Source organism: Pteropus medius, unplaced genomic scaffold (genome assembly GCF_902729225.1).
Source record: "Pteropus medius unplaced genomic scaffold, Ma_sr-lr_union100, whole genome shotgun sequence".
NCBI lineage: Eukaryota > Metazoa > Chordata > Mammalia > Chiroptera > Pteropodidae > Pteropus > Pteropus medius.
The window spans coordinates 8,348,859-8,367,750 of NW_024349800.1; the positions used below are offsets into that span (position 1 = coordinate 8,348,859).

An 18,892-nucleotide genomic window follows, 5' to 3' on the forward strand; every position below is an offset into this window, starting at 1 on the left:
ATGAAAAGGCATAAGCTTATGAGCAAGTAAAAAGAAAGAGGTTTAACTTATAGAAAATAAGAGAGAATTTCTGACCAGTTAACAAAACACTACCTTGGGCCATGACTGGCCCACGGATTTATTTGTTTTAAGGCTATAACATATTCTATAGAGAAATTTCTCACAAAATATGGAATTTAGGTTTCATTTGAAAATTTGGAAGATTTACCAACCATTGGGTCCAATACTCGGTGTGAAAATGGCTATAATGACCAAATAGTCACCATTATCTCTTTCAGAGAAAATAAGTATGGTTTCTTGCTCAATTCATTTATCTATACTGAAGTGGCCTCTGTACATGTTTCATTTTGTACAGGCTGAACTATAGAATAACGACAGAATAATTATACAAAAAACCTAAATGAGTGGAAAGATATGGGTTCAGAAAAGTTAAAGAATTTTAACAAAAGTTAAGAAAGAAAAGAAACAAGGAGATGTAGCTAAGTTTCTACCTGTTTTGGTAAAAATTTGAGGGGGTTCTTCACTAACCCAGCCTCTGCCTTTTGGAGTCAGGGGCAAAATCTCGGAGAGCAGAAGGCAGTTCGTTAGTGAAAATCTTGACGATAACAGTCAAGGAACTGTTTGAGGGTCATCTCCTCACCGTTAGGCTGAAGCCCCTGTATCTCAAAGCAATCCCACAATGTCCACTCTTGGTTACAGTACTGGTGACTGAAGAAAAATGCATGTGTGATAGTGTGTATAATTAACATATTTAATTGTCTTTGTGATTGAAAAAGGCTTTAAATAAACTATTATTACTACTAATGATAATAATTATAATAATAATAAATGCATTTATGGAGCACTTATGTTATTCCAGGCACTATTCTAACCTCTATAAATGGATCACCCCATTTACTCTTCACGATAAGCCTATGAAGTGAATTTTATTCTCCCCATATTACTTCATTAAAAGATGATTGTGTCAATTATATAAAATGCTAGGTTTTATACTGCAAAATGGAAATTTCTCAATTTGATGAGATTCAGAAACATTATCTCCTTTAAATTTTTTCTAAGTAGGATTGATAAGCTAAATCTCCTTATCCTCATTTCATTATTAATTTTAATAAATATTAAAATATTATAAGGAACTTCACTTTCACTAAATATTGCTGAAGGCATCAACCATGAACTATATAGTGAAGTGTTTCACTTTGTGCCATCTAAATTTAAATTAATTTGTAAGCCCTTAGAATACATAACCAAAGCAATCTCTTCTATGGTGATATTTCATCTGTACCAGGTAGTTTAAATGCCATCTCACTGAGAAATGGGTATCTGTGGTAAATGCTTAGAATTCAGGAATTGTATAAGCCATACAAAATTAGCACAAAAAATAGTCATGTGAATTATCAGTAATAAATATTAAAAATAACATGCAACAGTCTATATAGCTGTTATCTTTATATCTATCTATAAATGATAAAACATGCAAAGATTCCCAGGTTAGCATTTTTAAAGGAAATGCCTGTTTTTTTTTTTCCTCAAGAAGTTTAATATTGTTAGTTTTCTCATACTGATGATTATGTGCACATAAAGAAACATGTATTTCCTATGCATTCTATATCCAATTATTTACATGTATAATTGTCATCCCAAATAATAAAAGATCAAAATATAAAAGAGAAATAAAATTACCTTATATGAGTGGCTTAATGGAGCAATGGCTTATTGAATGAAATTGTGATATTATTAAATTATTATCACCTGAATGTGTATATTTAATACCTTATGTCATTTGTCATTGCACTATGTTACAAAAGAATGCACTGTAAGATTAGGAACTACGGGGGGTTGACATTTAAACTCTAAGGTCAGCCTTTCATGGGGGAAAGGTTAAACCAATGAAGTACATATAAATGTATTATAAGTACACTAATTTATTTCATATCTGGAGTCTGAGATTCTTGTTTATCAAATTAAGAGGTACTTCTTCTTTTGGACCATAAGCCAAACTGTTGATGTAAGAACAGTTGATTAAAATTAGTGATGCAGTAAGAGAGGACATTTATACTTTGAAGCTTAACAGGTAGTTTTCTCCGTGGTGCTCGGGGATTCTATTCTCTTCTCCACATAAGCATGAAGCTCCCCTTGACATCGATGGAAGCTGCATTTCAGTGATGGAAAGAATATAGGCTTGCTAAAGTTAATTATCAGACTGTTTTTGGTCTCATTTTAATGCCCTGTTTATTAGCAGTGGAAGCCTGATATGTGACTCACTTTGTTTTTCTAAGGTAGGGAACAGAAGGCAAGTACTACAGGTAAAAAGAAGTGACTGTGAATAAATACATCTAGGGCGCGTAAAAGGAATTCAGCGGCTTAATCTAACAGCAGGGACTTTAGCTAGATTTCCCGGCGATGCAGTTCAGGGTGTATTCACTCTAAACTTCTGTGTCACTTTAGACTGTGTTATTTTGTCCCAAGGCTATCTAGCACAATTGTTATATATTTAATAAATAAAATATTTAAACTAACATATAAATATGTCATCCATCAGGCAAACCAAACTCTAAGTTTATTTCAGAACAGGTTAATAAATCATTTTGTTGTTTAAGAAGAAAAAGCAATTTATTATTCATTCTCAGAATCAAAAAAGTGCTTGAATCTTCATAAGGAGGTCATATTGCATAGTTGCTATGAGTCCGAACTCTATGGTTGGACCAAAAGATTGGCATTACTGCTTGCTCATTCTCAGATCTAGAGTAGATTCATTTAAACTCCCTGTATCTCAGTTACTTCATCTGCAATAAGGTGATATAAACAACACATACCTAAAAAAAAAGTATTTGAGAAAATTAAGTGTTCATGCATGTAAGTCCTTAGGACTTTGTTGAGCACAGAGTAAGCACTCTATAAATACATTATTAATGAATAAATAAGACAAAACTTCATTGAAGGACTTTTATATACTGTAGAAAAACAAAAGACAACAAACAAGTTTCCCACATATTTGAGTTTCAGTCTGACAAGTGTGCAGCTAGATGGATTCCCTTGGAAAATTACGCTCTGTCTCACGATGTGCGTTTCAGGCCTCTCTGCCAGTTACTCTGAAGATCCCTGGGCCTGAAGAAAAATTTCTACCATTTCCACCTCTATTTGGGACAATCCCAAGCAAAGGTCAATAATTTTCAAACTACATCAGTTGTCATATTATGAAACTTGACTAAAGGCCATCTAACGAACACGTACTGGGCAGGAAAAGTTTTAACCATCTTTTATGACCTCTGCCACATTCAGGAACAGTGGTCTTTTAGATCATGGACAGAATTTTTTACGGATGCTTTAAACAAGGGAATAGGGTGGAGAAAGAGGTCACGTTATTGAACCTACATATGTTTTATAGTGATTATGGTCCTCCCGGCTATGGCAGCTGAGGAAGCTATTTCCCCATCTTGAAATTTAGGCTTGTCAAAGAAAACCAGTCTTTTCCATAGTGCAGACAAGAGAATCAAATGATGATAGAAACTCAGTGGCATGAGTGGTCTGAGGACCAACACAGATGCCATTATTATGAGGGTTTCAAAAGGGTGAAATTTGTCAGCAAGATTACTTAAGTAATTTATAATCTAACATTAAAAAAAAATTATGTCAAATAAAAATAATTTTATATACAATTTTATATAGAGTGAGATTCATGATTTATACAAATTATTTCTTAAAATGAGGCAGAACTTTGAAAAAATAAGACTATTTAAACATATTTAAACTATTTAAACACTATAAACCACTATGCCTTTAAGAATACTCGGAGAATTTGAAAGCAATCTCTTTCAAAAGAACCAGTGAAGGAACTTGCTTTAGGGAGAGAAGATCAGCTCTATTTAAGACAAAGCAGAACAATGAGGCATTTTTAGACCGGCAGCAGGGCTCCTCCTTTTCATAGTTTGCTTTGCCCTCTTACAAAGTAACACCCTGGCATTGCCGTTAGAATTGAAAACGACAAGGCATCCTTTTCATCCCTTGCTGCCAAAACTCCTCACTACTAATAATTAGCCATTCCTGGCTTCTATCCAAGAGAGTTTAATAAATACTAAAATGACTTCTGGGCCTCAGCTGAATATCTGGCTGTAGCTAAAGAACGATGGGGCAGGGGAACACCACTCTATGGCCAATGAGATTTGCTGAGTAGCATCAGTGCAGCAAAATGACTGCTGGGTTTTCCATCAATGAATGGCCATTATTTAAATATGTTTTTTTTATGTCAGTGTATGTGTGGAACTGTTCATTCAAATTGGTCATATTTGGCTTTATAAAATCTATTTATGTATTATTTTATTGACATGATGAGTAGATTCTTCAGTTTGGTTTGTGATGTTATCTATCTTAAAATATCACAGAACATCTGACTGAATGCCTCGATAAGAGAAGATATTGTTACATTTATCAGATAAAATATGGTGGGGATAGGGAGTTCCTTTTCCAAATTTCTGCTCCTGTGAAAGAAAGGTGAGTGGTTGCTATAGGTGTGCTTCACCATAATGGATAAATCTGGCTCATTCAGAGGTGAGGGGTTAGGGTTTCAGGTATAGTCACTGGTCCAACCAAATATCTTTACCTCTGGATCTCTGTCTCCTGAGTCTTATTTCTCAACTCTTCACAAAGCTCTAGAGGAAGAATCAGGCCTGTTTATTTCGCCTACAACCCAACTGTTCCAGTTTCCTACAGTGAATATAAACAAATGGCATATGTATGTGTATTTTATTATCCTTGACAGCTTTCTGTACTTAGTTTCCTAATCTGAAAGAATATAGATGAAGTTTTGGCCTTCGTTTCAAGGCATTAATCTCAGAGTGGTCCTTTTCTGCATGACCAAAACTAAAATATATGAGAGTTTGTTTCATAAAAGCTTATTAAAGAGGCTAAGAGTCGAGAAGATAAACTTACTAACTACCAAATGCTACCTGCCCAGTTTCTGACTTGGGATTTCACTTTGATGAAACGTGCATGAATCTTGACTAGAGAGTGAACCAGTTTTCTCCTTGAATTTCTCTAGAAAATGACTTAATAGACCTGAATTCAGGGAATTTTTCTCTAACTTGGAACCACATTTTCAGAACATAGGCATTAAATCCCTTACAAATCTTCCTTAATTTCTAATTAAAAGTCAAGTTTTACCAACATATATTTATCTAACAATTAGAGTAGAAATCATCACTTTGGATATTGACCAAGAATTAACACACTACAATCAGGAATTCAGAACATTTATTGCAAGAGCTGAATAATTGTAAATAATGTAGAACTGGCAAAGCAGTAACAAGGATAATTGTTTAGATATTTATTCTGTCAAAGTCATCAAACACCCCTCACAAACCGACAAAAATGTACTGCAATAAGCAATGCACCCCTACCCATTATTTTCCATTATACTGTGAAAAAATGTGAATTGCTATTTACAAAGTAATTTTATTTTTGGTAAGAACAAATTAACTATCAGATTAGCAAACCTTTTTTTTATTTTTTATTTTTTTAAACTTTTAAACTGATGTCGAACCGTGGCATTAAGATAACTTTCACTTCTTTCAATGAAGACATTTTGTTGCATGCTATTTATTTGTTTAAATCATCTGTCATGCCTTAACAAAAACCTCCTAAGAATGTTCGAATTTGGATTTGTTTTGCACGTGCAACTGAGATCTTATTAACATTAGTTGTCACTCTGTTGGTTTGACCTAAGTGACAAGATGCTGGTACCTGCCAGGCATTGACCAACTATGATAACAAACAGTTAAACAGCAATAATTAGAGATTTATCTCTTTTTTTTCCCCAAACTACCCTACCTGGAGAATGTTCTGTTACATCATGAAGGCACAACACATTAAATATTTTGTGGCTATGGTCTAACACTTGTGTTACAACAACATTATTGTATATGAGGATCGACACAAACTCTGCCATTTCAACAAAGTTGTAGACACACATTTGCCCAATTGAAACTATTTTCAAATAGTAATTTTTCTTTAATATATGTACTTTTGATACATTAGTTTTTCATGAGTGACAAGTACAGGATATTATATCACTTTCTGAAGGATAACACTTTTCCATTTCTCTCTCACTTAATGCTACTAATTAAGTAATTGCTTTTGCCTACTTTGAAAATAAGGATGTCAGGAAAATCGGTTCCGAATTTCCAAGCTTTTGCGGAAGTCCTTTTTTTATATAAAGTTCTCACTTTTTATCTTCATTTTATTCAGAATTTCAGCATTATAAGCTATTATAAAAGAAGCAAGATTCCAGAACCTGTTTTTAAACACAAGTATTTGAGATCCTTTGAACAATGTGTGTCAAGACAGACTACTAACGCAGAAACACCTCACTAAAAGAAACAACAAAATGACGAAAGGTAAATTAAAATAAAAAAAAAAAAAGGAAAGAAGCAACCATAAAACACAGAGTTATGCTACAACATTGTTTAGGTGAACGTTATAAGTACACAAAAGTTGTTAATAATAACTTGCTTCTATTTACAAATACTTTAACACTGACTTACAAGTGTCCACTAACGTTGTTAACAGCACAATAGGTTGAATGCTTATCTTTTTAAGTTTTGTTTGAAGTATAATGTCAAGTATAGCAGTCCCAGCACAAATCAATGACAAAAAGAGCACAATTTTCTAACTGGATATGTTTGTCAGTCACTCTAATCCATGGAACTTTCTTACTCTCCAAATGCATATTCTATTGTTCATAGCAGCAGTCCAGGGTCAAAATAAAATGCAAATTAAAAAAAAAAAAAAAAAGGATGTTTTCACAATGGAGATATCTCAGGAGAGTAATCAATCCTAGCAAACAAGATCACATGGCTAATAGAACTATCTTCTCTCTTATGCTGTAAAACATTGTATCCTCCATAGTGCTAACACAAAGTTATGAATATCCCTGCTATAAGGGGCATAGTTGTAGAGATCTATTGAATACATAAAGCTCTGACACACATAGTATTAGCATGTCTATTTAGATTAACATTATTAGTTCCCATACAGCCTTTTTTTTTATTTTTATTTTTTTAATTTTGTTTATTTATTTATTTATTTATTTTTAGAGTTGGTGCTCCTTAGGACTCTCAATGGCACCTCCTGTTTGCTTGTAAGATTTCAGATTGGCCAGAGGAATGTCTGTCATGTGGCTGCCATTGTTGAAATGGCCTTCATTGGAGCCATACTGCTTACGGTCATTGAACTGGTTCCTGCTGGTGTCTTCCTTCCAGGCTCTGGTCAGAGTGTGCCCATTCACAAGCTTGTCCTTCTTGACCCATTCTTTCTGGGGTGCAAAGGTTGAGAGAGGAGATTTAGGGTGTTGATATGGACCCAAGCCAGGAGGCATCCAGCAATTATCAGAGTGACCCAAAACCAAGCACTCTTGAGTGCACATCTCTGTGGCTTCAGCTAATCCTCGGGGGCCCAGAGGCCCATCTACAGAGAATAAGAGACAGAGAATAAGGAAAGAAAGCGATTAGACTTTTTATGTAAACTTATCTCCTAGAGAAAATGTGTGTTGGTGATCTCATTTTCTTATGAAAAGTGTATTAAGTTAAACAATTCAAAGATATTTTCCCCAACCTTTTAAGAATAACATACAGTGAATCAAATTTCTTGTTGCAGAGGTATGACATATATTTTCTTCCTTAAACCTTTGTTTACATCCAGAAAAATAGACAGAAAAATAGATAGAAAAATACATAAGTAAATAGATACATAGACAGATAGACATGAGTAAACAGATATACCCATGATGTATCATTTCTGATCAACTCTTCCTATGGCACATGCATTATTACTGATTTAAGTCCTAATTCTTAACAAAAAGCTCAAATTTATGATAAATTTTGAGAAATAGAAATTTTCATGTGAAATTGAAGGCTATGTAAATGCTACAACTTTATAAAAACAAAATGGGAAAGCACTACTTAAAATATATTATTAAAAATAAATACTCTAGATAGCTATATAAAATTTCTGTGCAAATACTTGTTTTTTAACACATGAAAACACATGAAAATAATTTTACAATATTTATAAAATTCAACAATCATTTTAAAGAATATTTTAACTATAGTGTGTTAATACAGGCACATCTGGTCTGCGGGAAGCATTCTGAAATCTAAGTAAATCAAGAAGCCATTTGCATCCAAAGACAGCATTTGGTTCCTTTTAAGCTTAACCTATTTTTTGAAATTCGAAATGTATAAAACTATAGCTGTTCCAAATTGGATCGCATGGAGTCTAATATTCAGGAGAGAAAAGTCATCATAGCTATTTTTCTTTCTTTCTTTATTTTTACCAACAGGCAATCTAGAACATACATTTTATCCATGATTTTAAAAATAAACTTTTTCTGAATGTGTAAAGAGGAAATCAGCTCTTTACTGAAATAATAACAACAGCCAAATAGTTAAGAAAAAAAGTTGTTTTTTGTTGTTTTTTTCTTTTCCTCTCCCTTGATTAAACAGTCAAGTGATAAGTGATAGCTTGAAAATTAGGAATTGATTTTATGAATGAGGTTAAGTGGATGAGTAATAATGCCTGAGGTATAAAGCATTTTCAAAAGCCGAGAGTCATCAGACTAAAAGTGTGGAAGAAAATGCAGAAAAAACATACCGGGCAAGTTGGCCTAGTAAACAATTAAAATGACAATTGGAATGTAGGTTTTTGCTAAAACCCAAATTACTGCTACTAATATTTTTAAGTGCCCAGTAGTTGTGGGGTTTTTATATTATTATCTGCTTGTTTTAAAAATATTCTAGTTATTTCCTGTATATGGAAACACACCTGCTGAGATAGGCAATAGTTGACAGCAAATACCTGAGACCACAAAACACAGGCATCATCAGAATGGACACTGGATGAGAAAAAAATGTTGCTAAAATGTACTTTTTCATGCAAACTCAAATTTTAGTCATTTTTCAAATCTAAAATCTGCTCCTTAGAATAACCTTAAAATTCCTTCCCACTTGACTCGTATTCTCATTCCTTCAAAAGCAGACAGATTTACTTTTGTTAAACACATGTTCATTACTTGAAACCTATTTCTCTCATAAACCTTCAATGATTACTTACTTCCTAGAATATTTAATTTAAACTTCTCTATGAACCTTTCTTTACCCTCCCAATTCTGCCCACACTTTAAAGTTCAAATCAATTTATTTCCTTTAGGTTTGCTTCCATGTGTTCAGTGACTCCGTATCCACAAAGCTAACACACTTTGCTCAAACCAATCTATCCTCTCACATTAGTATCACAGGCTTCGAGTATGCTTTTTATGTAGCCCGTTTTCATTTAATTATTAAATCTTTCAAGGGTCAATTGTTTTTCCCGTACTACAACAAGCTTCCAATACTATACAAATTCATATCTCATATGCACCTGGAAGATTTCCACAGATCTTCTCTTATTGATGAATAACAAATTTCCTAATTGAGCTCCTTCAGCTCTTCCCTTAATGATAGTTTTGTATTTGGGAGAGGTTCTGTACATTCTTATCTGCTTTTATTTTTGTTTTCTCCCAACTAGATTTAAAATCCATTGATGAAAAAAAATGACTTATCAGTCTTCTGATTCCTCATAATCCTAAGCAATAGTAATGATCTATGAATAATGTTAATTGTTAATTAAAATTTTATGAGGTTGAAAATGTTCTGAGAAATTATTACAGATATCTTCCTCTTAAAGACAGACCTTATATAATTATAATAGAAGACACTGATTTCACAAATATCAAACCAAAAGCTTCCTTCACAACAAATCTCTCCCTAGCAATATTTTGTGACAGTTAATAAATTTAACTTCTCTGTTAAATATATTCACTCCTTTCTAGACACCAATGAAGATAAAGTAGCTAATCACCAATGTGATGTGTAATGCATCTTGAGGCCAACCCTTAATTTTTACTTTTCCAGAACCAAGTTTTCTTGTTAATATCTCCAAAGGAAGAATAAATAAAATTCTATCTGATAAAATCAGGTTTTTACAGAGTATATCAAGTTTTAACAAAAAACAGAGAATATTCAGTTATTTTTAATATAGCCTTATCCAACATGCATTGTGATCTTATTAAATTAAAAAATATCGCCCAAGGGTTGAGACCAATGTGTTTGTGTATCTGTAAGTATATGTGAACCCTGAGTCTTCAGCATTGAGTGATACAATTTAACAAATAGAATATATTCTTTTATTTTTTTTATTTTCAAAACAGATAACATTTACTTATTCTATAAATATTTACTGAGTATGTACTATGTGCTGACATTGTGATAGGCACCAGGAATATCATAGTGAACAAAACAGATATCAACACAATCCTCATGGAGCTTTTTGTGTATCCTAGAAAACAAATAATTGCCTTAAAAGTAGCGCATGAGAGGGGAGAAAAGGTGTCATTGGGAAGGCTAGGAGCCAGTTACCTGATGTAAGGAGGCCTGTCCTTTCACAAGATAACAGGTGAACTTTGTTCTAAGCTATATCGTTTCTACCATTTTCTGAAAGTTTTTCTTACAGATAACTAACATTTTACGACATTTACAGTTATAATTTGTGTGTGCCATGCAAAATCATTAACTTGCAAAAAATTAGTTTGTGTCTATTAAATAATATTAATTGCTTTTTCAGACTTGAACTTCTTATAATTCATTCTTATAAATAAATTTGAAGGCTTTTGATAAAGTCTATAAATAAATGTATAGAAGTTTTATAGATACTTAGATAGCCAATTGTTTTACAAGATTTAAAAATCTATCAGAAGGTGGTACACAATACACTGATACTCAGATGAAAGTTTTTGTTATTTAGAGCTTCAGAGAAGGAAAGACCACCAGGCCTGGCCACACAGGAAGTGTTTGCTAAAAGTGCAAAATGTGTATGCAATAAAATAGTATTCTCTTACCCTTGACATATAATTATTTTAAATATTATCACTATAAGGAATTGTCTTAATTTAAAATTAGATTTATTTTTCATTCATACATTTCCTCAACAAGTATTTGTTGATTACTTAACATGTATCACATGAATCAGACACTGGTGAATTCTTAATAAATGTCTTGAAATTTTATATGTGTGTGTCTCCAATTTTTTAATATAATTTGTAATGTTCTATTTGTTCTACATCACACAATAACTATTCAGAATTCAGATCAGGATTCCAAATTGCTTATAACAATTGCTTATCGTTATTGCTTATAAGTACCTTCTATAATTTCAGCATTTTACCAATTTGTTTTCTTTCTCTTAAAAATAATTAAAATCCCCCATCCTAATTTTTAAAACACTGAAACATTTCATTTAAAAAAAAACAAAAAACAAAATTATTTGTTCCCTATCACAATCTGTAATCTATGAGTTTGGTTATCTTTCCTGGTTTTGAGTGTATAAAGATACAACCACTGGTGAAACAGCATAAGCCATCTGTCTCTGCATTTAAATGTTGAAAGCAAAAACAAAAGCACATAACGAAAAGCTTCTTGAAAGTTGTCTCGGTTAATATTTATATTAAGTTTCAACGTATTTCCCTCTCTATCTTTATACAACTCACCTTCTCATTCAAAACCAAAGGAAATACTTTTTCCTGTGGTTTAGGTAACAGCTGTTTGAGAGCTCCCTGAATTGCTAACTTTTAAAGATGCAGGTGTAAAACGTGGAACAGTCCAAGCTAATGGATCTCCAGCTATACTTAAATGGTAGGATACTTGAGTGAGCCTTGATCTCATTTTATTACACCCAGGAGCAGAACTGTTACTTCATTGATTAACTCACTGCTGTAATTACAAGTAGCTTCTGGCCTTTTGACCACCTGCTTTTTAACCTGATGACTTGAAACGCTTTAATTCCAAAGCTAGAAACTGATACTAAAACAAAACAAAACAAAACAAAAAACATGAGAACTTTCCTATTCCTAATTAGGCTTCATACCATTTTTGTATCAAATAAAAGCTTTGGACATCTATGTGAATGGATTTTCCTTAGACTTTTTAGAGTTGTGTATCACTAAACACCTTAAACTGAAAGACACATCCACTGATTTAGACTTGCTGAAGCAGTTTCCCTGATATTTAGGCACAGTGATAAAATGACTTTTGTGTAAGACTTTATCCTGTAGTTTTGCTTTGCACTTGCTGTTATTAACATACCAAGGACAATCTTAATTATTATACTTGCTCCTTGCCTTACTCGGTCCTCTTCTAAAAAAATTTCAGGGAAAAAAATATCCTCACCCACTACACTTTCAGTTAATTTTAGTATCTCTAGGAGACCAATACAAGAAAATTTAGTGTTTACTAGCTCATTTTCACTTTTAGCTTATTTCTATTTTTTTTTTTGAGACAAGATGTAACAGCATAACAATTTATCATTTTTGTAGATTATTTTGAATGGAAAAAAAAGCTAAATATTTATATAAATATGGAAGAGACAAGAAAAAATGTCAGGCACATTCGCCTAGAGATAGGCACACATACTATCCAGTATTCCATCATCATTTTCTATATTTACTGAACAATTGCTATTACAAATCAAATCAATTAGCTTCTAATCTAAATATGGTAAAAATTAATTTCCAATATGAGTTGGCATGATAAACAGAGGAAATTGTTCAGTATTGCTCACATTCTCCTTTGATATTTCATTTCTACTTCAGATCACATTATACTATGTCCAATAGGTACTTTAAATCAAAGTTACATGAACATAAATATTAGTTATCATTCTGCTCTTATTACAGAAAAACAAAGTGTGTAAATTTCATTTCCATTGTTATTCAGGTTACTCAGTTTTTATAAAAAATAATATAGCGTAGTTATTTGCACAGTCTAAATTCAAAAAGAGATCTGGCAAATTTTAGTATAGATATAGAGAAATGTTTTCCATTCATTCTTTCAATAATTTTTATTCGATCTCATGTTAGCTTCAAGAGATTGTTGCATAGAATTTCTTAAATAAGAAACAATCCAGAAACCTCAAGTCATATGATCGTCATAGCTAGGGCAAACAGAGATAGAGTTGAGCCCCAGTAGAACAACGAATTAGCATGGACTTTGTGAAAGTAATTTTAAACTCTCTAACTCTTAGTTTTTCATGTAGAAATTGAAAGTAATAGACTAGATTGTGATTCACGACCTCTCCGTTTTCTTATTCTTTTATTAAATGTCACTGTAGTTTGTCATAGATAAGCAAACTTTTTGCCGTATTCATTTTATTAATGAGAAGCCCAAGACAGGACAAAGAAATTACAAGTCAATTGTTCCTGTAGATTACTCTATTACTTAGGTCACGTTTAGGTTTTGGAACGTGAAACTACATTTAGAACAAGATTTATATTTCTAAATCTAAGTAAACATCTAATGATTTGATCAGAGCTTTAGCTTTTCTAGCTCAGATTTAAACACAACATTGTGAATGCATATGCAGTCACCTTGAGAAACAAATGTAAAAACCCCACACCAGCAGGATTTGACAAAACCTCGGTTAACAAGTAAACAAGGATTAAATGTTTCACACATTCCTCATACGGATTTTTTTCCCATGGTCACAGATGAAAAGTCAACATTTGCAGATGGAGACAGTCCAAATACAATAACACGTGGCCAGCGCAAGCAGCAGATTCTCTGCTGCAGAGGATATTGCTATTTGGACAGACTTTATAGCCGCAAAAAATGAAGAGCGCTACCTTATAAATCTTTAGCTTTCTTCTGCAAGCATGCATATCAGCTGCATTTTTTTTCTCATCTGCTAAAGCTAATTGCTGGAAAAATTATCTTTGATAATTGTATATATTCACCATTAGTATTTGACATTGCAATCAATTGAATGACAATGCTCTAAGGAGATAGACTTTCATTGATTATTTAAATTAACTTTCAAATTTTGACCAAATTGCTTGATATAAAACATCTTATTTCCTTTATTACAGATCATATTTACTTCATTCTATAGTTTAACATTTCTTTTAATCACATGTGATGTCTTTCATTTTAAAAACTCATTCATATACTGATTTTTCTTGATTTATTCTTTATTTCTTGCAATTTGTATTATTATTTTTTTAAAGACATGGTAAATCTTATTCTATGCACAAGAAGTCTTAAAGAGCAAATCTAAGGTATTAAGGAATGCAGTAATACTTGACAGATTAATTTCAGGCTGAGATCCAAGTTAAAAATGAAGAAGTAACCTATATAGCTTTTTGTCCTCTCAAAAAAACTCTCAGTTGCTTATCTGAATCCAGGGTAGCTGTGCACAATATTGTGAAGTAATTTGCCTTTGTACAATGTCCACTGTTTCCCATACTTCAGGTATATTTAATTAGCCTGGAGAAATAAACCTGGTGAAGTTAATTGTCATTTGCCCAGTGGTCTCTGATAAATTTTACCTGGGACACTTATGACCTCATTCCTCTCCTAGTATCTGGGCAAGACATTTTACTTTTCATGTTCTTCAGAGGGCACAGAGACTCATGTTAGGTGATTAAAACATTGGGAAATTGGGGGAAATATTTACTAATCCTCTAAATTAATGATTTAAAGATTTATTAATTTATATATTGTAAAAGATGCCTGAAGGATTGTGTTTTGAATGGCATTAAATATCACTTATGGCTCATGTGGTTTGTAGGGATGTATGGTGTAGTGTGGTACGTGCATGTGTGCGTGTGTGCGTGTGTGTGTGTGTGTGTGTGTGTTTATACTTATATTGTTTTCCTGTCACTTTAAATTAATCAAGCAAAGACCAGTGTTTCTCAAATGTTAATGTGATTCCCCACCTAGGGAAATTGTTAAAATGTAGGTTCAGATTCACTAAATCTTGAGTGAGCTCTGAGTTCCCTCATTGCTAACAATCTCTCAAGTGGTGCTTCTGTGAATGTTCAAGGACCCCACATTGAAATGAAAGGACATTTAGGACTTGCCTGTCTCCTTTCTGTCCTTTCTCAGTGGTCTAAACAACTAAAGTTCTCAAACAGTTGGCATGTGTTAGGGTTAACTGGAGGGCTTTTTAACACATAACTTGCTTGACCTCATTCAGGAATTCTGATTTCTGTAGGTCTGGAGTGGAGCCCAAGGATAGTCATTTCTACCATGTTCCCTGGCACTGACACATTTTCCTGGTTTCTTCAGTCTGTTACTAGCCTCTCTGTTTCAGCTTCCTGTGAAGGCACCACAACCTTTTCCGAACTTCTAAATTTTGATATGCTCAGTGTTTATCTATACTCTCTCTAGTGAACTCACATACTTATGCGGCCTTACATATAATACATATGCTGGTGACTCCTGTTTATACTTCCAGCCGTTGCCCTTCTCCTGGGAGCCATATCAGTAAATCTGATTGGCGACTCCTTGGCATCATTTGGATTTCTAATTGGCATTTTGAAATTACATCATTCTTGCTATTTTTCCTTTCTCTAAACCTGCTTTTCTCCCTGTATTAACCATTCCTGTATATAGCACACTGATTACCTGCTTGCTCAATTCAGAACAATGACGATAAAAGGAGTCGGCCTTGGCACCTGTTAGACAGAAAACTAAAATGCTCCTCCCCTCAATATTCCCTAGCTTAATCCCCAGGACTAAGAATATGGTATCACACAAATGATCGTGTTAAATTATACGGCTACTATAAGCTGGAGGTTCATGTCCCTCAAAGATTCACAGGTTGAGACCCTAATAACCAATGTGATGGTGTTTGAATGTGGGAACTTTGGGAGGCGATCAAATTCAGAGGTCATGAAAGTGGGGTCCTCGTGATGGAATTAGTTCCTTATAAGGCACGCTTGCTCGCTGCTCTCTCTCTCCGTCTCTCTCTCTCTCTCCCTCTGTCTCTCTGTCTCCCTGTCTCTCTCTCTCTCTCTCTCTCTCTCTCTCTCTTTCTCTCTCTCTCTCTCTCTGCCATATGAGGACACAGCAAGAAAGCTGTCTGCAAACCAGGAAAAGTGATCTCATTAGAACCAATTTTGTCTAGACCTTAATCCTGGACCTCCCAGCCTCCAGAACTATGAAAAACAAATGTCGGCTGTTTAAGCCACCCAGTCTATGGTATTCTATTAGAGCAGCCCAAATTAAGACAATGGCAAAGGGTTTTGCAGATGTTATAAAGCATTCATTGACTAATAAAGTTAACTTTTTAGTTACTCAAAGGAGATTATTGGGTGGGCCTCACATAGTTAACATAATCATGTAAATCCTTAAAAAACAGGGAGTTTCTCCAGCTGGTAGCAGAAGGGAGCTCAAATTTGAAGCCCAAGAAGGATCTGATATGCCGTTGCTGGCTTTGGAGTTGGAAAGGACCAAATGGAAGGATCTGAGAACAGCCTCTAATTACTGAGAGCAACCCCACTGGGCGCCAGCAGGACCACAGAAATCCCAGTCCTACAACCACAAGGAACTGGGTTCTGCCAACAACCTGAATGAACTGGAAAGTGCATTCAGCCTCAGAGCTTCCAGAGGAGTCCAGCTGAGCTGAAACCGTGCCTTTTCTTTTTCCAGCTTCTAGAGGCCATCTGTATTCCTTGGCTTCTGGGTCCTTCCTCCATCTTCAAAGAACATCACTCCAATCTCTACTTCTCTTATCACATCACCTCCTGTAACTCCTGCATCTCTCTCATAAGGACCTTTGTGATTACATTCTGCCTACATGGATAAACCAGGAAAATCTTCTCAGTGTAAAACTTAATTTAATCATATCTGCAAAGTCTCTTTTGCTATGTAAGATAAGAAAGTTACACATTCTAGGGACTAGTGTGTGGTTAATTTTGGAAACCACGCAGCCTAACACAACATTTAAAGCAGATCATCTCACTCCTCTGCTTCCAATCACATCAGAGTAAAAGCCACACTTTTCCATGGCCCAGATCGACTTTTGTCCAACTCTGATTTCAAACCTTCTCTCCTCCACCCAGCCTTACTCTTTCTTCTCTATTACACTGATTTTCTTGCTGTGCCTCAAATGCACCAAGATTAATGAGGCCTCAGCACCTTTAAATCCGTTGTTATTTGAACCTGGACTATCCTTCTCATCGTCCTTAGAGTAACGCACTCCCTCACTTTAGTTACCTGTCTCCTCAAATTTGATTTTTCATAGAGGCATTTCCTGACCACCTTATACAAACAAATAATACGCTCTACTCTGTCACTCTCTGTCCCCTTATCCAGCTGTATTTTTCTTGATAGCACTCATTACTATCTGTCACATCATATTAACAGTCTAACTGTCACACTAGCATATAGGCACCACAAAACCAGGTAATTTGCTTTGGAATAACCACATCCTCAACACCTGTTACTACCATGTCCTGGCACATTGTGAATAATTACTAGATATATTTTGAAGGAATAAATAAATGAGGTTTGTGGTGAGCCCCAAATCAGTGAGCTGACATAAAACCCATATTTAAACATTACATAACAAATAACTTACATTCAGAAAATAGTTAATCAGATAGTACTTACCTGTGTGTAAGAAACACTGCTAAGAGTTCATAGCATAAAATTTCACTAAGATATTCTTTGGAATGTCTAAATGTATTAAGGGCAAAATAACCTATGTGCTAATTTACTTTGGAGGTAAAGCGAGTGGAATGCCCCAAAGTAAAACATAATTAGGTTACTTCCTATATCCTACTGAACTACTTTGTCATGCCAGAGAGTTCCTAGTTCCTTTAACCAACAGAGCTCTTTAGATATCTTCAGAAGTTCAGATTCACAGGATACAAAACAAAATATATCAAAATAATTATTAGCAATTATTCTGAAACAGAGCTCTAATGAGATGCAGATAACTGCAGGATTTAGCCCTTTTTGGTTCAGGTATGTTCAGGTAAATGGAAGGATAGTTAGGAAAAAAATTATGTTGACTATGAAATGTATTTAAAAACTTAAAAAAGTAGATTAGACTCTCTATAAATATATTGGCTTACAACTGTAAGAGATGAAATTACTTTTCACAAATTTAAGGGGAAAAGGTGATCTTTAAAGAGGCTAATAAGATACGTAAGATTATATATATAGAATACCGCAGTGAAATTCATTGCTTAAAGTGAGTTGTACATAGAGAAAAACCACTCTAAAAATGTGAGGTATAATATCATATTTTGAAAGAATTTCCTAAGGGAACTGTTGAAAATGCCATTACTTTGTTATTGAACATAGTCTGTATAATAGAGTATTGTGGAGAAAAATCAGGCCCTCTCAGGGTGATGCATAAGATTACCCATTCCAACCTAAAATATATTTATCTCTGAGTGCACCTTGCAAATCCGGAGAAATTACTTCATTAATTTAGGTCTTTGAAGATAATTTTCTCTCTTAAAATAATAAGTATTACATGTGAATTTTATAACATCTATACAAATTTGGCTGAGATTTTCTGCACTATCTTTTGCTCTGCCTATTTTCAGAGACTATAATTTTCTGATGATAGAAGACAAGTTATATCTTTATATTTCACTATTTTATTGGTAGTTGACCATAAGTTCCAACTATTCAATAAACGTAATGTCATATTTATCATCAAAATCATTAATTATCATTATGGTTTTGTTATAAGACAAATCATTTATCCTTTTTAAGATAAAAAAATCGTGTTGCAACATTAATGTACTCAACATTTAATAAAAAATATTTAAATATTTTTCAAAATTAAACTTTTTATGTATAAAATTTTAGGTAAACTAGTATTACTCTCAGAATATAGTTTCTTAATGAATGTAAGAAAATAAAACAGGGAAGATGGACAGCCATTAATTCTATACCTAGAAGAAAAATTCTTGGTAAGTAAAATTTGACCTTGTCTTCTAAGGGGCTGTCTTCTTTCTTCCTCTGGGTTATTTCAATAACTTCTTTGGAGGAGTTATGGCTAATCACGTTTG

The 18,892-nt window shown here is 33.7% G+C and overlaps 1 protein-coding gene across 1 annotated transcript in view; it reads right to left on the reverse strand.

The window, feature by feature from the left end:
• Nucleotides 1–6,485: 6,485 nt before the first annotated feature.
• Nucleotides 6,486–18,892, reverse strand: part of PCDH9 (protocadherin 9) — an 827,532-nt gene continuing 815,125 nt past the window's right edge. Inside the window, exon 5 of the mRNA XM_039886821.1 lies at nucleotides 6,486–7,458. Coding sequence (XP_039742755.1) covers nucleotides 7,085–7,458 — 374 coding nt within the window. The 3' untranslated portion in view covers nucleotides 6,486–7,084. The remainder of the gene's footprint in view (nucleotides 7,459–18,892) is intronic.